Genomic DNA, 19,160 nt, shown 5'->3' on the forward strand with positions numbered 1-19,160 from the left:
TTCTTTCTTTTTACGCTCGTCACACCCTTTCTATTTCGCCTTCCCGTCTTGCTCGGTGCTCGGCTTATTGTCCTTCATTTGCCTAAACCCCATTGCTTGATTTTGTTTTGCCCGGCAACTGGGGGTGATGCGGCCGGACCAAATCAAACCGAATGAAAAGGCGAACCATTTGTGGCGCTCCGACACAAAAAAGGAAAAAGGGGCAAATGGTCCAATTCAGAACTGGTCGCTTTTTTACAAAACAAAAAAGCCCCAAAAACTACGAACGCTCCAACATCATCTCTGTGGGGCTGAGTGTCGCTAGATGAGGAGATCTGGGAGAGCGAGAGGCGTTCCTGAAAAGCGATAAACTCAAATAGGATTTTCCATTTTGCCCGTTTCGTTCCCGTGCGCCACGCTGCCATGATCAAAATCCACGCGATGTGAGGTAGGACACGACACGGAACGATTCAAATTTCTTCCCGGGGGTTTCCATTTATTTATTTTTTTCTGCGCGCTTTCACCAGTAGGGGAAGCACCTGCAAGCGGGGTACATTTTTATTTCATTTTTATGGCCAATTTTATTTTACTTTCAAATGAAAATTCGAATTTCTACACCTAGCGGCGGGCAGCCGGGTAAGCTTACCGCGCTAAGCTCTAAGCCCGGGCTCCTCTCTTATTCCAGTTATTATGTGAACAAGTTTAAACCTTCGGCGAGCCGTCGCTTGAATAAGAAGAGAAAAAAATAACAAAAACACTGGGAGACAAGAAAATGTATTGAGCGCCCTCGTCCTACCGTGCTGTAGACCGTACGCCGTCGTCTATCACTTGGTTCAGCCTGAATTTTCTCCTGCCTCCGTCAGACCCGGCTCGCGTGCTTTAACTGCCAGGTTAAATCGATGATCCGACGGCCGATTTTCCGTTCGCACTTCGTTCGCACCGATATACGAAATCATAACCATGCGCAAGCCGACTCGATTCGGGAAACATTAAAAGAAAACACATAACAACATCCAGGACTCCCGGTGCCTCACCTTTTCTTTATTTGTTTCTCCCGCCTATCCGCGCGTGCTCTCGTTTTCTTTTCCTGGATGTGCTTCACTTCATCGTTAAAAAATAAAAACGAATGAAAATGTTTTATTGCGATGGTTTTTTGTTATTTTCTCATGGAAAAGAAGATGGTTTACTTTGAGCTGTTGGGTTTGAGATTTGTTGGGTAAAGCTTGGGAAGCAATGAAGTGTGTGCGAACGCTGTATAGCTGTTCTCAGCCCGATTCCTCACTCGTTGGATCGCAATCAATCCTGCGTCGAAGCAGCGTACGTGCGTCGGAACATCAAAATGTTCTATTTTTTTTTACTTTTTGCATCCTTTCCTTCCAGCCGCGGTTCTTATCAGGCTCCTGCCAATCACCCATTCTATACTGACCAAAACGGGTTTTTTTCTGAATGTCTCGATTGATAAGAAAACGAAAACCCGTGGTAAATTTTTGGGGAAGAAGAACTTAACCAACCATAAACCGTCCAGCGGGACATCTCTATCGTCACCCTGGCGTCGTCTTTATAGACGATGCGATTTTATTGCTTTTCTTTTGCAACGGCAGCCAAACCGGAAGCCGTTGCGTGGAAGTGGAAAGGTCCGGAACCCCTCACTGCGATGCTCCGGTTAGGTACGGTGCGTAGCAAAGAATTTCTTGATGAAAGAAACTCGTACAGCTTTAATCACTGAAGAAAGTCAACTATGCATGCGTTACAACAAAAACCCATCTTTAAATCCTCATCCCAAATAAAAAACATACAGGAACGAGGCAACGGAGGAATTTACGAAAAATAATACCATATTTTCTCCAGTCAAATCAACCCTCCGCTGGCATTGCAAGTATCGGGAGCACAAGGGAAAATCGGCACAATCACGAAATGACGCATCTCTGGACCCTTTGATTGCGGGTTGCGGTACACTCGGACACGCGGGCTACGCTTGTTAGGATGTCGATGAGGAAGATTAATGATGATTATGCTGATTTCCAAAGGGTCAGAGGGTACAGGGCCGGGTGGGAAATATTCCCTCTCTCAGCCATCCTCTTCCTTCATTAATGCCATAAATCGCGTATGCCAATTTTTCATCACCATCAGGCCTCATCAAGCGTCTGTCACTTTGGACTTATTCAAGTAAAGAGATGCCGGTTCAAAAAAACAGTTGTTAAACAATTTAGTTTTCATGTTTTTTGGGGCGAAGAAACCCAATTTGCACAAGCTACTGGGCGTCTCCTTTTCGGTGATATTATTGAAATCCACATATTATTTTGATTGATTTTTTGTATTTCCAACTATTTATTAATTGATGAAAATACTAAAAATTGAGCAACATAGAAAATAGAGCAAAAAAGACACTATAGAATATAGAAAATGGTCATATAGAGTACAGAAAAAATTTAAAAAATAATTATTTGCCTATGCTCTCAATACAAACCAAATGGCTCAAAAAAAAGATATCGATTCAGTGACTCTCTTCACTATGAACGGAATGACATTTTTTATCCCTATTCAACCTATCAAACCAGTCACCACTGTGCAGCAACCACCTCCATCACTCCATTCGCAGAACCGCATGGATTTGTGTCCAGATTTGGCAACGTGTTTTGGTCGATTCCACTTCCACGCGCATTGAAACGCTTCCTTCGACGCTACTCGTTTCATCTTCCGTTCAATCGTTTACCCTGCGACCGTGGTTTTTCCGCGTCCGTCTTCAATTCATCCCCATCTCGCCATTATTGCACGGTGTGCCAAAAGAGCAAAGTTTTCTCCAGTCACGCCGTTTCTTCTGGTTTTCGCGCAAGGTCGCCATCGTTATTAATATGGCGCGTATTTTTTTTTTCTTATGGTTTTTCTTTCTTTTTTTGTTTGCTTGGCGCCCTTCAGCTGCACACACTCACACGCATGCCGTCCGTTTGGCCGCCGTCGCGCCGCAGGGATCCCCTGCCAACACGCACACATACACGCATGATAAATTATCCGATGGTCAATCATCGTCAGGCGTGAGTTTTGGCTGGTGAAGAAGCAGGAGGAGAAGGAGAAAGAACTATTGGTGGGAGGAACCCGGATGGCTTGCGGGATGCGGGATGGGTTGCATGTTGTTGAATTATTATTATTCCGCCAGCAGCAGCAGCAAGGCATCCTGCTTCGCGAGCGCACAGTCGGCCATCTTAATCGAATCACGCACTCACTCACAACGCCTGGAACGCCGGAGCGAGCCGTTTTCGAACATGACGCGGTGGTCTTTCGCGGGGGTTTTATTTGGGGAGGGGCAGCTGAAGTCAGAACTCAGAAGGGACGGACTGGGCCATGTGTATACGTACGTACGTAGGGCACACGTGCATTCGGTGGAGGCGGTGGAGGATGGTTTCTTGAAGATTTCGGGCGTTTCGAACCACGCGGGGCTTACCTTTCCCGCAGGGTAAACGATGAAGCTTGAGGAATTATTCAATTAATTACAACCAAATTACGACCGCAAAGTGGTCAAGCTGTGCTGACGGTTTCGGGACTCGGAGTGACGATGGAAGTGATTGAACCGCTGGTGCTGCTGACGACGGACTTCCCTTGCACGAGGAAAAGGGAATGCCATTGGCCCACAACCTAATTGCGAAACAAAAACTCTCCAAATCTGTCCGTTTTTTTTTTGTTTTCCTCTCTTTTGCACTGGCAAAGCAGTAGCCAGCGAATTATGAAACGTCTTCTGCCAGTGCCTTTGCATTCACTCGCCCAGCAAAGCAAACCCCTGCCTGCATGGCCACAGCGAATCGCGCGAGTTGAAGTTTATTATCATTCGCAGCACGCACCGCCCGTCATCTTCATCAGACGGATTTCAATTTGGAAAAGTGTAATCTAATACGAAGGAAGAAAAATCCAACTGACAAGAGACCCGGGCCGCCCATTCAGGAGCAGCTTCCGGTTGTCTGTTTTCGGGCCTGGAGATGGTGTGTGAGTTTGATAATACAAGCAAAGGAAACTCATCACAGCAAACTCTGTGTGAATATAGCGATATCTTCAGCTGGGAAGGAACGATGCTGGGTGTAATTTTCACTACCGTCGGTGTAAAGCTTTTTTTAGCTAAGTAAACATTTCCCTTGTACGTATTGTTATTTATGAAATGCAATCGTTATTATTATTGAATTCGGCACATTTACCAACACCTGAAGGAACTGAATCCCTGAATCCTTAATAAAAATTAGGTTTTTTTGTCGAATATGTCTTTCGGCATTCACACCGATGAATTATTGATAATGTGCCATATTTTGTTAGACAATTGAAATCTTAACATCCCCAACGCTACTAATCCAGCAAAAAGGGTCTAAAACAAAACAAAAAACAGATAACAAGGACATCTTTTCCGTTCTTCATTCATCATTCAGCTCGGTGGCAGGTAGGTTGTGCTGACTTTGTTTTCCTTCACAATCGTGCAACAGCGCAAATAATCCCGGAAGTTGATTTGTTTTAGACAACCAAACCAAACCGGCAAGCGAAATAAAAAAAGCAAATAACGCCAAGTGCGCGGACCGCTATCCTTCCCGGAATTGTGATGCGAACGGTGCCCCATAGTGCCACTGATCCGCTTTGCGAGGATTAATTCAAGTTTTCCGATTTCATCCCATTTTGGGACGATTATCCACCAGACACTTTTCCCTAGCCCTGCTCGGTAAGCATGCCCTTCGCCACCACTTCATCTTACGTCTAATTTCGTTACGTACAACCGCTTACCACCTCTTGCCATCGAACCACACAGCAAAAGGAAAAGCCACCAGCGTCGTCGGCATCGGCACAAAGGAAAAAGGGGTTTACCTTCGCATCACCATTTTACCTCCCAAAAATCCTCCACTAATCCAATATTGCTCGAAGCCACAAGAAGTGTGTCGGAGCAGCACGGAAAGAAGCGTGTTGCGTAAATAACCCCTGCCGGCATGAGCACAGCCCACGGCAATGGAGTGAGCGAAAGGGCCGTACTGGAAATGGCAAATGTCGCTCGAAATTCGAACAACTTCCATAGGGGTTTAAATTTCCACCTTGTGGACCATTGCTACTTGCCAGCAGTATCGATGGGAGAGCGTTCGGGTGTTTTTAAAATCTGCACCGGTAAAGCTTTAATTTCTCGATAACGCTTCCGGACATTGATTAAACCACCTTCACCTTCTTTTTTTTTTGGCTCATGGTGAAGGGACGAAGGCGCGACCTTATTCAACCCGGCGGCTTGCGAAACTGACTCCTCCCGACGAGGCCTCCCTAATCGGTTAGCTTTCCCGTCGAAGTAGCGAGAACAAGGAGCCCAGCTAATGGTGATGATGATCGCCCTGCTGCTGCTGCTGCTCCGGCAGTGTTGATGTCCGGAGCGAAGGAAAGTTTTCAAATTTCATCATTTAATTAAATTCCATCATCGAACGCAACACTGGGCGGGCTGAAGTTCTCTGGCCTGCCGCTTCAAATTTCACGGCAAACTTCGGCCTAGCGACCAAAGCGGGGGGGGAGGCATGATGAACATGGCACGACACGAGCTGCTCACCAGTCCCGCCCACCGGGGCCGATTTAATAATAAGCAGCATCCTCTGTCCGGCGATCGATGCAAAATATGGCTTTAATCTTCACCTGAACCGACGCTGATGGGAAGCTGGAAAGCCAGAAATAAGACTAACCGCGGCCAGGGCTCGGTAGCTAAAACGGAAGGCTTCGGAGCAGACAGGCCGAACTGAATTTGCTTTGATTTAATCCACACTTATTTAATTAAATGAAACGGTATAGCGCCCCGCCCGGTAAACACTGCCAGCCTTCCAAGAACTGGCCAGTGGTTGTTTCAGGCACAGGTAAAGGGAGAAAATGAAGAATAAATCCTTTAAATTAAGGAGTATCAATTTTCAAGCCTTTGGTTCGGAAACTAATCGCTCTTCCAGCACACGGCCGTTTGGTTTCCTTGCGACGAGATAAATGCGCAAAAATGTCCCACCGACCTCATTTACGCCCAGACGCAAGCAAGGGACATTTACGACCCCGGCAGTACTTAGAGGATAGATTGAGCGCACACGCAATTGGGTTGATGGCGCAGGCCAATTCGAGGCGATTTTATTTTATCCCCAGTACGGCCCCGTCATCGCATCGCTGGGTGGTGCATCGTGAGAATCTAGAACACATAAACATCACCCCAACCAGACGGCAGAACTACTGCACACCCGCACCGTGCATTCGCGGTGCCCTAGATGACATTAACGTGTAACTAAATTATCGTTGATTTGTTTTGTGTAAACAATCCCTCAATCGGTCGCCCCGGTACAAATGTCAGTACGTGTGCGAACTGGGAGCTGCAGCAGCGCGTCAGTACGCAGCGCAACAGCACTTTTTATTTGCTACCTCTTCTTAGAACTATATCTTCGCCAAGCGGACAACGATGTTACCCGGAGTAGAGCGTGTTTGCTACCAAAGTGCTTTGCGTTAGTCATGCGCGACCAGGCGCGGAAATCAAGTGCGGAGATGTTTGATTGTTTGTCTAGGCCGAGCTGGGGAAGGGAGGGATGGGGTGCGACAATAGTTGCAAATGGTGGGTCATCTAGCCGGAAGGGCACACGGCGCGCTAAGGCAGAATGAGGTGAAGGCTGCCATTTCGCTCATTCCGTCTGACCATCGCGCGGAAGGATTGAAATGGAAGCAGATTAGCAAAAACGCAATTCAAGGTACGTGGTTGTCAGTAATGTCTTTCTAGTCGGATTAATAGAAGGATGACCGGTACGAGAAGTCCCATCACATGTTAAATTACAGTGGCTAAAGCGGAACTCTTTGAGCGAAATAAACAATAAAAGAAGCTTCATTCTCAGAAGGTTTTGTCACTCAACATCATTCGCATGTGACACTCCCTTCTACGTGTACTGTTCTAACACAATCAGCTGGCACTAAAAATACCCCAAAAACCTATTAGCAAAGCGTTGATAACAGGCATGATCGATAAGCGTTAAGATTTTACAGGAAAAACAGCTTCCGTTTGTTCGGAAAGTACCCGCCAACAATGTACCCGTAAGCCTATTGTGGGACGAGGAATTTTGTAAAACCACACTCACTGACCGCAAGACCCTAAAATAGAATGACATAAACCTGGACGAGCCCGGGTGTGATTACAACGTTCGACGCCCGAAGTAACCGAACCTTCAGGCCACGTAGCAACACCTTCCGTACTGTGCGAACCTGCAAGGAAAGCTTGCCTGCACAAACATTTACCGTAATGTCAAAACATTCCCTTTAAACTATCTTTCCCGCGATATGACGCATGAATCGATGGCAGTAACGGTAAGTATGGGAGGTGCGTCAGCTATGGCCAACGAACCAACCAGGGAGGAGGGAAACGAGTGTTTGAAATGATTTTTAAGTACCTTTTTTTCTTGCTTCTTCCTCTCCCTCGGCCGCTGCCTTTTCTTTATTTACGTTACTCAGTTTAATTTCCGAGCCGCGCCCCCTCGCGTGTGCTCAACTAGGTGCATTTTTAATTAACAAGTGCTAAGTTTAGTTTGCATCACCTCTCAACTCTCTGCACGGCAAATGGCAAGTGCGCTCGCTGCGGTGCACGCTGCACGTTAGAAACGGTCAGCAACTACGTCAGGTTTCAGTACCGTTCGTTGCACACGACCTAGCTTGGTGCGAAACGCCTCACCCTACACCAATTTCTAATAGCGTCCCAATAATCTGATTTTTGCGTTTGCGTCCAAACGTAACGCTCAATTGAACCTACGACCTGTCCGAGGACCCCCCGTTCCCAGGTGCCCTAGAAGCGGTGCTCCTAATTCACAACTCCAGCCCGGGCCAGATGATGCAAAATAAAATGCAAAAATCGGCATGCGACCCTGCAACAACATCCTCGTCGCCCCAGTTTTCTGCGCGCGTTACGGGCAGGTCCAAAAGAAATTAACCTTTCCCAACCGACTCGGCGAGACTGGAAGGCGCGCAATAGTTTTTATTTTCTGCCATCGTCTTACATCATCGTGTGCATTTCAGTGCCTTCCATGACGCGTTCGTCAAAGCGTTCTAGCTAATTCTAATCGAAACCACTACGCTGAGTCATGGGCCGTGGGGCTCGGTGCAGTCTGGCAGGAATGGCAAAAAAATCGAATCCACTTTCCACGGGAAAGGCTTCCAAAGGCGGGGGGGTGTAAAACGTTCCAACGCGAATCGCTTCACACGTGTCGGGGTTGGCAACTTCAGGCAGGCAACTCCAACCCGATCAGTTGTGCCCACTGTACACTCAGACGGACCGGTAAACAGTAAAAGTCAACCGACCATCCGGCAATCACGCCGACCCGTTTGTGTGTGTGTGAGAGTGCGTTACATCACACTTCACGCGTCCAGAAACCGGCCGACAGGACGGCCCGGCACGTGGACCATCAACCACCAAGCAATGAAGTGGAGAAAGTAGAAAACAACCAGCGCAAAAGGCGTGGTAGAATAAAAATACATCCCCAACCAGGACCGGAGAGCGAGCCAGGCTCTTTTACAGCACAACCGCAGTAAAACCGTACCCGAGCAGATGGAGAATGGAAGGCGCAAGAAGTCGTCTAAATGTCTGCCCCGATACTAGAAGCGCAAACGCGTCGCATCGTGAAGCAGCGTGTAAAGTGTACTTAGCTCTTCAAATCCAAGTGTCATCAAAACAACAACTGCCCCTGATAACGACAGGCCACACTTGCTTGCAGTGCTTCTTCGCTTTCCTTCGCGACCGAGACGGGCCGGTAAACAGTGTCACCCCGGCCCGGCCTAGGCCTAAAGCGAATCCTTCCGGATTTTACCTTTAGCATTTTGTTTATGTTCTGCTATCTATGGCCTTCCCGATTGAAGATGCACAAACAGTGCACCGTTGTCCCACATCCAGGTTGCGCTTGCTCTCGGTGTTTGGACGGCGGCTTAATGTGTCCCGCCTCCCGACTACTCTTTCGCCACTTCTCCACTAGAGCTTATCGGGCTCTCAAGCACCTTGGACTTGCACTTGAGACTTGCCCATTTGAAGGTCCAGCAGATCCCTATCCAGGCCGTTTCTGTGGAGTTCGATGAACGTTTAGAGCATCCTCCACCACCGGTTACGGTTGTCACGTGTGGGTAGGGGTGCGCACCGGTATCACCAGCTATCAGGCCAGCAGCTGTCGAGAGTGGGCAAGCAACATCGTTATATCATAGCCCCAGACGCACAAGTGGTGTCAACTTGGAGATAGTGCTATGGTAACAGTGTCAGATGTTACAGCTGTATCTGCGTGGCCGAACCGTCATAGCAGTGACCACTATTATTTTTAAAAGGCGAAATTTTTACAAAACTTTTTGTTGGACGTTTCAGCGTTACCGAAATTGCATATGCGCAAACCGAGCGTAAGGTGTGTACACAAACAACTCCCTCCCGGGTAGGTGTTCCCGCCAGCTTAATCGGCTTTTGGGCCGGGGAGCGGTGGGCGACCAAAACCAGTGCAGCAGAGCATCTGGGAGGGCGATGGGAGGGACGCGATTTCCATACCCCTGCACCCGGTTGGCCGGGTCAGCAAATCATACAGTCACGTACGGTCGGGCTGATCACGTTTTCGGTCCGTCCCAGGCACGCTTCCATTGCAGCGACAAGTGGCTCACCAGAGTTAGAGCGGCTCAGGCACACAACGAAAAACCGCATACACCAAGACACTGGGTGACGCTGAGTTCGCGCGACGTCTGAGCTGCAGAGTAGGGCTTAGGCCCTCGGGCAGTACTATTGTTTTCGATCAGTCATCACTAAACACAAACACACACACAGACACAGCTTTGTGCTACAGTGTTGCCATTTATCCACTCATTTAGCAAATGTGTGTTTGCTGACATGCAGTGACAGAAGCAAAAGACAACATAAAAAAAAAACTAGCGCTTTAATCTGGAAACCTGACTCGGGCAGTGTTTTCGATTAACGGTGGCACTGCTTCCTGCCGTAAATGACTCATGCCTGGGAGAGGCGCGTGTTGTTTTATTGCCGTTTTTGAGCTCGCAGTACTTAAGCAGAGCAGTTACAAAAAAGTGTGTCTAGTTTACTAAACAGCACTGGTTTGCTCTACCTCCTCCCAACTCTGAAATTAATATTTGGGCGATTAAACGGACGGCTGGACCGGGGAAGGCGTGGAACTACTTCCAGCACAGGAAAGGTGTATTTTATTTCAAACAAATAAATCACACCCCAAAGAGCAATAAGCTAATTTTTTCTTGCTGCGGCGTGAGACTGTTTCATCACCTTCTCCCAAGAAACCTTTCGCACCTACTTAGAACCTTCCGCACCAGCGGTTGCCGGAACCCATCTAAAACATCCAAAAACAACAACGACCAAAAGTGTATGCCTCAAACATTCCAGCGAAAACTCCACCAGACTGCAGAAACAACAAAACAAGCACACACACACACAGACCATACCTCAAAAAAACCATACCTCAAATCCACAGCCAGAGCTTTGGCCGTCGCCGGAAAGCCAACCAAAGCGGAAAACACCCGCTTGGCACGAGATATTGAACCGAGCCAGCCGAAACGATTTGAAAAATTTGCCAACACTCTGGGCCACTCTTTTCGGAAGATTTTCCCACCTCCGCATGGCCCGCTCCACTCCGCTCCGCTACCACTGGTTAGTGTGTAATGCCGCTCTGCCAGCGGAAATATTTCATAGTGAAATAATATTTGAAAAGAATTCCCCTCCCTGGTTGTTTTTATGGATTTTTTGGCACTGGGTGGTTGTTGTTTTTGCCTCGTGTTTCACACATACACACAATCGCCCGTGGAAGCCTCGCAGGGGTATTTCGACAGTTCGTCACCTCGTCACAGTCTTCCCAACCGATTTTTTTTGTGGAGTGTTTTTTTTACACCGCACACCCAGACGGGGAAGTAGTCCGCAAAGAAAACGTGTCCGCAACGTTGGGTTTCTTGGGCGACACCAAAAAACAACCCAAGCTAAGGCGACGAAGAAGAAAAAGGAAACGAAGAGGAAGAGCTAAAGCGGACCAACAGCAACAACAAAAAACCATCCCTACGCTCTTTAGAGCGCGTATAATTTTGGCACAATCTGGCACAGTCGGCGCGCACTCTTACGGAAAACCCACGGGTAAACGATCGTATTTATCAAGCAATTAACACTTCTTCAGCACGGCCCCTACACTCTGCAAGCGTTGGTCAGAGGGCTGAGGTCTGGCCGAGATGGTGAATGCGAGGAACATTTTTGCACTTTCCGGAAAAATGCCTCAGCCCAGTAGGTTCGCCGTTTGCCACCCATTCTGGGGTGAACGAGTGAAAAAAAACGCCAAGAAATAACTAACGACTCTAGAGGCTACTACAGGACTGCCACCACCACCAAACTCCGTCTCCGTTGCTAAACGATAATGATAAAATAGCGAGCGAAAAACAGAAATGGAAAGCAAAGTAGAACTAGCGCTGGGGCAGTATCTACTAGACGGTGTGGGTTCGGCAAAAAGCCTCCAAAAGGAAAGAGCACGGTGTTTTTGAACGCTCGTGACGCTCGGCAAATTCGATTCCATCAGCGCGTACAGGCCTCGTGTGGCAAAATACATCACCCTTAATTCGGTTTTAATAATTCATTCCATCTTCTAACCATTTAGCGCAAACCCGGGAAGCCGCATGAAAATGCGTCAATTCGCTGCGAGCCGTGATTCGGTGAAGCTGAAAAACAACAGCAACGACAACCCGGGACACTCCTTCTCGCTTCCCTTCGGCTTTGCCTTGAAGACGCGTGGCAGCTAGCGCATTCCATTAGAGATTTCCACTTGATCGCAAATATGGTCTTGGTTTGGTGATTAAAGCACAGGCACGGCACAACGTTAAAAAAAAAACACGCGGCACGCAAAAATACGGACAAGATAATGCTCCAGGCGACAAGCCAAAATCTTATTTCTAGCGGACCGTGTCGCAAGCAATGGCATCCTCCGCAAAACGTGTGCAGCACATGGCGTTGTATGCTAATTTTTGGATTGGATTTAGGTGTTTTGTCTTTTTTTTTTTTTGATTCTAAAAAGGGACATTCAAAATACAGGCAAGTGGCTGATTGTTCTAAATGCTCTGTTTAACTGGCGTGTGCCTGGATAAAGATTAAAAATTAAATTGGATTCCGACACGACTGGACCGTTTTTGCATCGTTTTCTTTGAGCAACAACTCCTTTTTTTTTGGGTAACGAGATCATCATTTTGCCTGACCCAACGCAAGGTTCACTTCCGGTCCGAAGCTCTAGCAGCGAATGGATTTACGCGTTTTTTGTGGTGCAATTTTTGCGATTCTTGGAAAATTTTCCTTCAGTGTTTCCTTTCCTTCTCCCTAAAACAAGTGCAAAAGTTTCTAGCTTAAGAGTGTGCCAACCAACCAGCTACTGCGTGAAGAGCAAAATGAAACAAAAGCTCCACCATCACCAAGCCCGCAATAGAGACGAAACGCGGAAAAATAAGGTAAAGTGCCCATTTCATAAAACGGTACAAACTTTTCGCGACTGAGAAATCCCCAAGTCAGAGGAAATTTTCATAAAAAAAAAAACAAACCACGTGGGCCAAGTATGCCCCGATGCTACCACGCTTGGTGGGGTTGGCTGTTGGCCCAGCGAAGAAGGGAAAAACTTTAACCAAACGAAATATCTTGCAGGCGTGCATGGTTGGAAAATGTCACCACCCCTTCCACCACGGCACGGAGATATTCGGTAAGGCAGCAAGCTCCATCGCATCGTCCGTTTCTTTGCCGGTTCCTTTGCTTTGCCGAGGAAAAAGACCCAAATGAACAAGCCCGGGAAAGGCAACCGCACGGCCCCGTCCACGACCAGGTTCGCCAAGACCGCACAGATAATATGGAAATTTATGTTTTAATCTAGACGATATAAATTATGGCCATCGATTCGCCCGGGCATCCGGAGGACGCCAAAAACCGGACGGTAAAGAGATGGCGAAAAATGAGCAATAGCGCACACAGACACAAACACACACACACACACCAGCAGTGACTACATTGCACCAGGTACTGGGGAAATGGGAAACACACAGCGAGGATAGGAAAAATCTCTGTGACAAAACGATCAACCAAGCGCCGCAGGACGATACGCGAAACGGGAGGCCGTGGTAGAGCTTTTCTCGCCCGGCAAGAAGCGAAATTTATGTGCCAGTCAGTGTTTCGGGCATCTTTGATTTATTTCCGGCTGAAAGTGTTTTTTTTTGTGTTGGCTTGCTCTTGTTTGTTGTTTGGTTTGAGACCGGGTTGTCGGGTTTTTTTTTCACTCACGTTCGTCGTTCTACACATTTCGACCAGAGTTTGGGGTTTGGTTTGCTTGATCCAACTCGGAACGAGCGGATTATGGTGGCTGCTTTGTTTACTAAGCGAAGATACAGGGTCAGGGCTTAGAATGCTATTAATTAAATGAATGGTCAATCACTCAGGGCAAAAAACCGATCACAAACGGAGAAACAACATTATTGATTTCAGTGCGAACGGTTGCTTGAAAATTCAAGCTCATCTTTAAAAAAAAACAACAAACATCTACGTCGTTGTAGCATTTCACACAATCATCACCAGACCAGACACCAAACAGTCTACGTGCGCGTACAGTGCCAATTGATAAAGCACCTAGCCCCCGGGTTCAAAAATAAAACTTCGTTATCACATCCACACTCTTCCTAAGCACTGCTGCGCCTCCCGTGCACGAGTGAGAATGCAATAATTTGCACACCCCACACAATCACACACACACACACACACACTGCAACCAAAATCAACAGCTGCATCACAACTGTGCTTCCGCGGCACAATTTTCGCGAGTTCACTCACCTGCGTTGCATCGGTGTAGGGCGTGCTGGAGTTCTTATCCACCATCTGGGAGCCGAACACGGGCGGCGAGGCGTTGTTGCCGTACTGCTGCTGCAGCTGCTGCTGCTGTTGCTGTTGCACCACCACCGTATCCATCTCGCTGCCGTGCTGTGACAACGCGTTGATCACCTGATTGTGTTGGGGTATCATCACTGCTGCCCCCGCGGAGAATTGAAAAACCACGGCACCACACACTTCCCTACACTGTAGGGGAAGGAACCGAGCGGATTTCCTTCCGCTCACCCTTTACTGAACTCTTTCTATAGCTTCTTTTAGATAGAAAACTCCTCCAAGCAAACAAACCAACAATCAAAATTAATGCAAAAATAATTAATTGGCTACGCACGTTTTGTACTTCAAAACGCGCTAATGCACACTACTAAGAAGACGGCGATGTACTTGCTAGCCTTTACTTTCGCACATTTCACGCAGCCCGTGACCCATCGGAGGGATGGATAGTGGGATATACAACACACACTCACACGCACACAAAACGCACAAAACACTGGCACTTTTCCTGCTTTCTTCACCCTCTTTTTGTGCACTTTCGTTTCTTTTGCAATTTGCACCTGCTCCTCGCGTGGATCAGGAGAACTGTGTCGAGCGGGTCGGCTTTACCGGCTACGCACTAATCTTTTGCTCTGGACGCGTTACATACACTCGGGCACCGGAGTTGCGTTGTTTTCATTTTTTATGCATCTGTGTTTAAACTCACTCGCAAGGCGTCAATTTGTTAAAATTTTACTGTGTGCACGATTGTTGTATTGGTTTGTTTTTTTTTTTTTTGTAGCGCTTTACTCCACGTAATGACACAGGAACAAATGCACATACACACACATACACATATACACACAAACAAATAACTGAAACTGCTTTTCTTCTTCTTTTGATCACTTGCAATGCATTGAACCACACAGTACGTTCGTTTCTTGTTTGAAAAATTACGTTACTATTAGATTAAAAAAAGAAGGACAAAATTAAAGCAATTTAACACTTTCACATTAAACAAGTTTTTTAGTTTTTAGAAAAAAAATTGTCAGTTTTTTTTTATAACCCTTTATTGCTACCAACAGTCTCACTCGTTTGGTTGAATCGCAGCGACTAAAGAATGCACCCAACAGTCAATCGTCTTATAAATCGGTGCAGAACGCGAGAAGATTTATTGATGCAGATGGTGTGCCAACCCAAACAAAAAAACTGCAAACCTCCGAAAAAAAAACCCCAACACACCACAAGGCCCACCGCACGCAAAAGGAAAACACCTCCCAGGCGACACAGCACACAGTGAAACTAAACCAACAAACGAACAAAATAAAACACATCCGCTAACAATAATCGCATACGTAGTGCACAGCATCCCACACACCCCTCCCCGGCACCCAAACACTGCCGAACCGAGAAGCTTCTGTGTCGGTGCAATGGACGGCGAACTGCGCGGCCCCATTCGGCGGTGCACGTGGGGCGTGCGGTTGCTGGGGAGCGATATGAATTTCGTTTGAAAAACTGCACCCCGAACCTCTCACATGTTATCGAGTTCGTTTTGGTGGGTTTTTTTTTATACCGGCAACGGATTTGACAAAGTGCAACCCACTTCATCCTCCATCATTGCATTGATCGATCACACTGGGTATGTGTGTGTGTGTGTGTGGGTCTGCTATTGATGATTGCGTGTCGGTGACATATTCTTTTCGCGTCTCCTATTACACCTGCACCATTTTGTATGTTGTGCCGGGGGGATGCTTTAGCCACTGTTCACAATCGATTAACCGTTCGTCACCAACCACTGTGTTTGCGGGGTTGCACGTCTCACAAAACACTTTATTTTATTTATGAGTCCAGCGTTTGTCCAAATGTTTCCCACTTCTGATTAGACTGATTTCCACCTAAAGGTAAGTTCGAGTCCGACTCCCTGCTAACATAATGAACCCTAATAGATCCTACTTCCGGCATTACACCAATCGAATCAGAACAATCAGATCATCAAGAATTGCACTGCTGTTGAAGAAATGATTTGTTTCTTTCAACTACTTTAAACAGGTTCTAAACGAGCTTTGGCCACATTCGTGATAAAGAATTTACTTCCGCATTGCATCTCGGCATGTGTAGATAACGTCATCTAGTCGATTTATATGTGAAATACTTCCAAACCATTTGGTGCATAAATGCTTAAAATTTTTTGTCTTCGTTTTAAAAAATAATGATTTTGGTGTTAAAAAGTAGTGAAAAATGAACAGTATATATATTTTTTTAATTCATCAAAAAAATTTGCACGAAAAAAATTCAATCAGTATTGAAAATTCAAAAAATCATCACAAAACCATTTTATTACGTCAACATCAAAAACACACTTTTAAAAAAGTGCATGAGTTGGGGTTGAAAAAAATCACAGCTCAGCAAACCCTTATCTGTTGCTTCAAAAGTGTTACTGCTGAAGCCACTTAAGTTAACTGTTGCACTGCTCCCAACACAACACGGACATACCCCTCTGAGTGTTAAGGCACTGGGCAATGTCTTGAAGTTGATGATGGCAACAAATTGAAAAATCACTTAAAACAAATTCAACAATCATTACCAAAAATTTGGTAAAACCTGGTTTTAATAGAAAATCGTTCAAAAAATCGGCTTTTATAGATACAGATTTTCAGAAGGTTTTTTTTTTTCTTGGAGCCTCACATTCTCACAGACTGTCCCTTTTTTGCGCCACCCGTTTTTTCGTCACTGACAGTACACACGCAATCCTTTTTCCGACATCGATGCACTATCTCTTGGTCGGAAAAATCCCGCAACACATTTTCACTCCTAGGCGCATGGCGTTACAAAGCTGTTCGGATGCGAAGTTTGTCACCAACATATTGAGAGCACATCACAGATTCCTCGCATCGTGCATAATCGTGCTGCCGGGCACGTTGAACGAACGTCAAACACGAATAATTTCAAAAATCAAAGAAACCATCACTCCACAATATTCACCTTTATCGCACGCGCTTGGAACTTGGCGGAAGTTTAACGGGAACGGAACCTTGCAGCAAGGACGCGATGGTGCGTGTGTAGAAAATGTTTTGCAAAAATATGATTGCCGTTCCGTTCGGTGCCGGGGGCCGATGCAACTGGCGCACTGGCTCACTGAAACCGCACTACCGCGAGCTACTTGTGTTTCGGAACAGTGGCAGACTGTTCCGATGTGTGGCCCCGAGATGTGCTTCTGCTTGCTAAATTGGGGGGTGTTTGCCTGCTTGCTTGCTGCTACTAAGATGCGAATCTAAAGACGCCTTTCGGACGGGCAGGTCGCAGTTTTTGCGTCCGCCTCGGGAAGTGTTGTTTTGAGACTGAACACTCGTTCGATGTTTTCGAGACGGCAGACTGCGCCCTCGGTGCTTCGGGTTTCGGTCCTACACACAGACACACAGCAAAGCACCGCGTTCGGTTCGTTCGCACAGTGTTCGGTTCGCGATACACTCACCCGCGTGCCCTCTCTGTCTGGCGTGCGCTGGCCGTTGTAAACATGCACGATGACGGCGGCTGCGTTCCGTCTAACCCTCTATCCACCCCCTATGCCCAACACGCATTCACGCGCTACCATCGTGTACGCAATTTTATCCATCGGGTAAAGTTTGTATACACGAACAAGTTGTGAAGTGAGTTACGGATCGCGTGAGTGGCACAAGATAAAACGTTGCACCTTTAAGCGCATCCCACGGGTGTGGATGGGTATATTATAGGACAAATCAAACAATATTTTTGCATTATCGTTCTACAATTATTAACATGCTTTTGTAGCACATTTTAATAGAATACATAATTGGTGGAAAAATAACACTCACAGTCTAGTGAGTGACGGTACACAGCATGCCACCTCCTCGTACGGCACTCACCGTTCCGCAGCTGTCACACACACTTGCTCGCAAACGCATTTCCCTGTTGTGCTGTTGCATCAACGCGCCACAGCTGATCGCTCGCGGCTGTGTGCGTGCGTGTATGTATTCAACAAGCGAACCCCTTTTTCATGCTGGTGTGCGTAAGTGTAACAGTGTGCGTTTAAGGGAGTAAACTACTGAGCGTTTCAAAATATCATTTTTTTAAATAATTAACGGAAATAAATTTGAATGTAATTTTATCTTTCTATGTGAATAAGCAAAATCTGTCTTATAACTTTGTTCAAAATGTGTTATGCAACTAAAAATAAATAATAATGCACATGTAATGCCACTTGAAAGCCATTCTTGTAAGTTTTATGCTCTAAAGAATTGCACAAAACCATCCACACGCTATCGCACAACTTGGTGTAACATTTGCAAGGGAAAAGCACGTTTTTAACCACCAGTTAAAAATGCATACTGCCAACCGGGTGGCATCTTCCTTCTCGCTTCCCCCACACGCTCACCACGCCAGGGGGTGCAAGCAACACATGCGCAGCTGACCGGTGTTCCGGAGCTTTTACACTTGCCTTTCACAGGCAGGAAAAACGTGCCATTCGTGAATCATGGCTCGCAGTGTTGTTGTGGGTGGTAAGATAAGAAATTTACCCTCCAGCTGCAAAACCGCACCGAAACATCACCACTTATCAGCAACGCGGTTCGGCGCGTTATCGGTCAAACAGGCGCAGGAATGGGAAATAAAAGTATCAACACCTTCGGGTCGTTGTGCGATTTGATTAGATCGATTAGTTTGCTTCGAGGAAAAGCGTCACAATGAGGAGGCAATTTTTGGAACCAGCGTTAACAAAACAAATAATCAAGTGTTAAAATGTGTTAAAAGGTGTTCGAGCAAATTTCAAACTTGATTCTATCATTCTATTCCGGGACGCAAAAACTCTTTCCTTGGCTGCTAGTGTGCGTGATAAACATAACACACACACTGCTGACCATATTGTAGAGTGCATCTGTTGTGCATTGAGCATAAGCACAGTTCTTCTACTTGTGCCACCATCTTCGGTAGCTTCCACAAACTTTGATTTTCATTGTAGTGGTAAACTTGTCGCTTGAGTGTATTAGCATATCGAAAGCCCCGCAATAGTTGGAGAGGGAGGGTGAATAGTATGTTTCCCTGTGCGCAGCATAATTTGAGACCCACACACACACACATGTCCACAGTCCTGTAAAATATTGCAAAACGGTTCCTCATTCCTACAAAGCAGCATACACACATACACACACGGTGTGCCATCAAGTGGATAGGTTTGGTAGTGTGTGCGCGTTTCGTACCGACCGATGAGGAGCATAAATAAAAATACAAAACATATGATTTATGGGCTGGTGTTGGTAGATATTCATTTCTTCTTTCATTTCTTCCATCATTTATGCATCATTCGCTTCCAAGTGTGGTGAGT

General features: G+C 46.5%; 1 protein-coding gene across 2 annotated transcripts in view; it reads right to left on the minus strand.

The window, feature by feature from the left end:
- LOC5667180 (uncharacterized protein DDB_G0271670) overlaps positions 1–17,232 on the minus strand; it is a 113,197-nt gene extending 95,965 nt beyond the window's left edge. Inside the window, exons 1-2 of one of the 2 annotated variants that reach the window (XM_061650776.1) lie at positions 16,805–17,232; positions 13,796–14,783 (exon numbers count right to left, since the gene is read on the minus strand). In XM_061650776.1, the coding sequence (XP_061506760.1) occupies positions 13,796–13,984 (189 nt within the window). In that variant the 5' untranslated portion in view covers positions 13,985–14,783; positions 16,805–17,232. Of the gene's footprint in view, positions 1–13,795; positions 15,125–16,804 lie in introns of both variants that reach the window. The other variant, XM_061650775.1, reaches the window with a different exon arrangement.
- Between the last annotated feature and the right edge of the window lie 1,928 nt (positions 17,233–19,160).

Source organism: Anopheles gambiae, chromosome 2 (genome assembly GCF_943734735.2).
Source record: "Anopheles gambiae chromosome 2, idAnoGambNW_F1_1, whole genome shotgun sequence".
In the NCBI taxonomy this organism is placed as follows: Eukaryota; Metazoa; Arthropoda; class Insecta; order Diptera; family Culicidae; genus Anopheles; species Anopheles gambiae.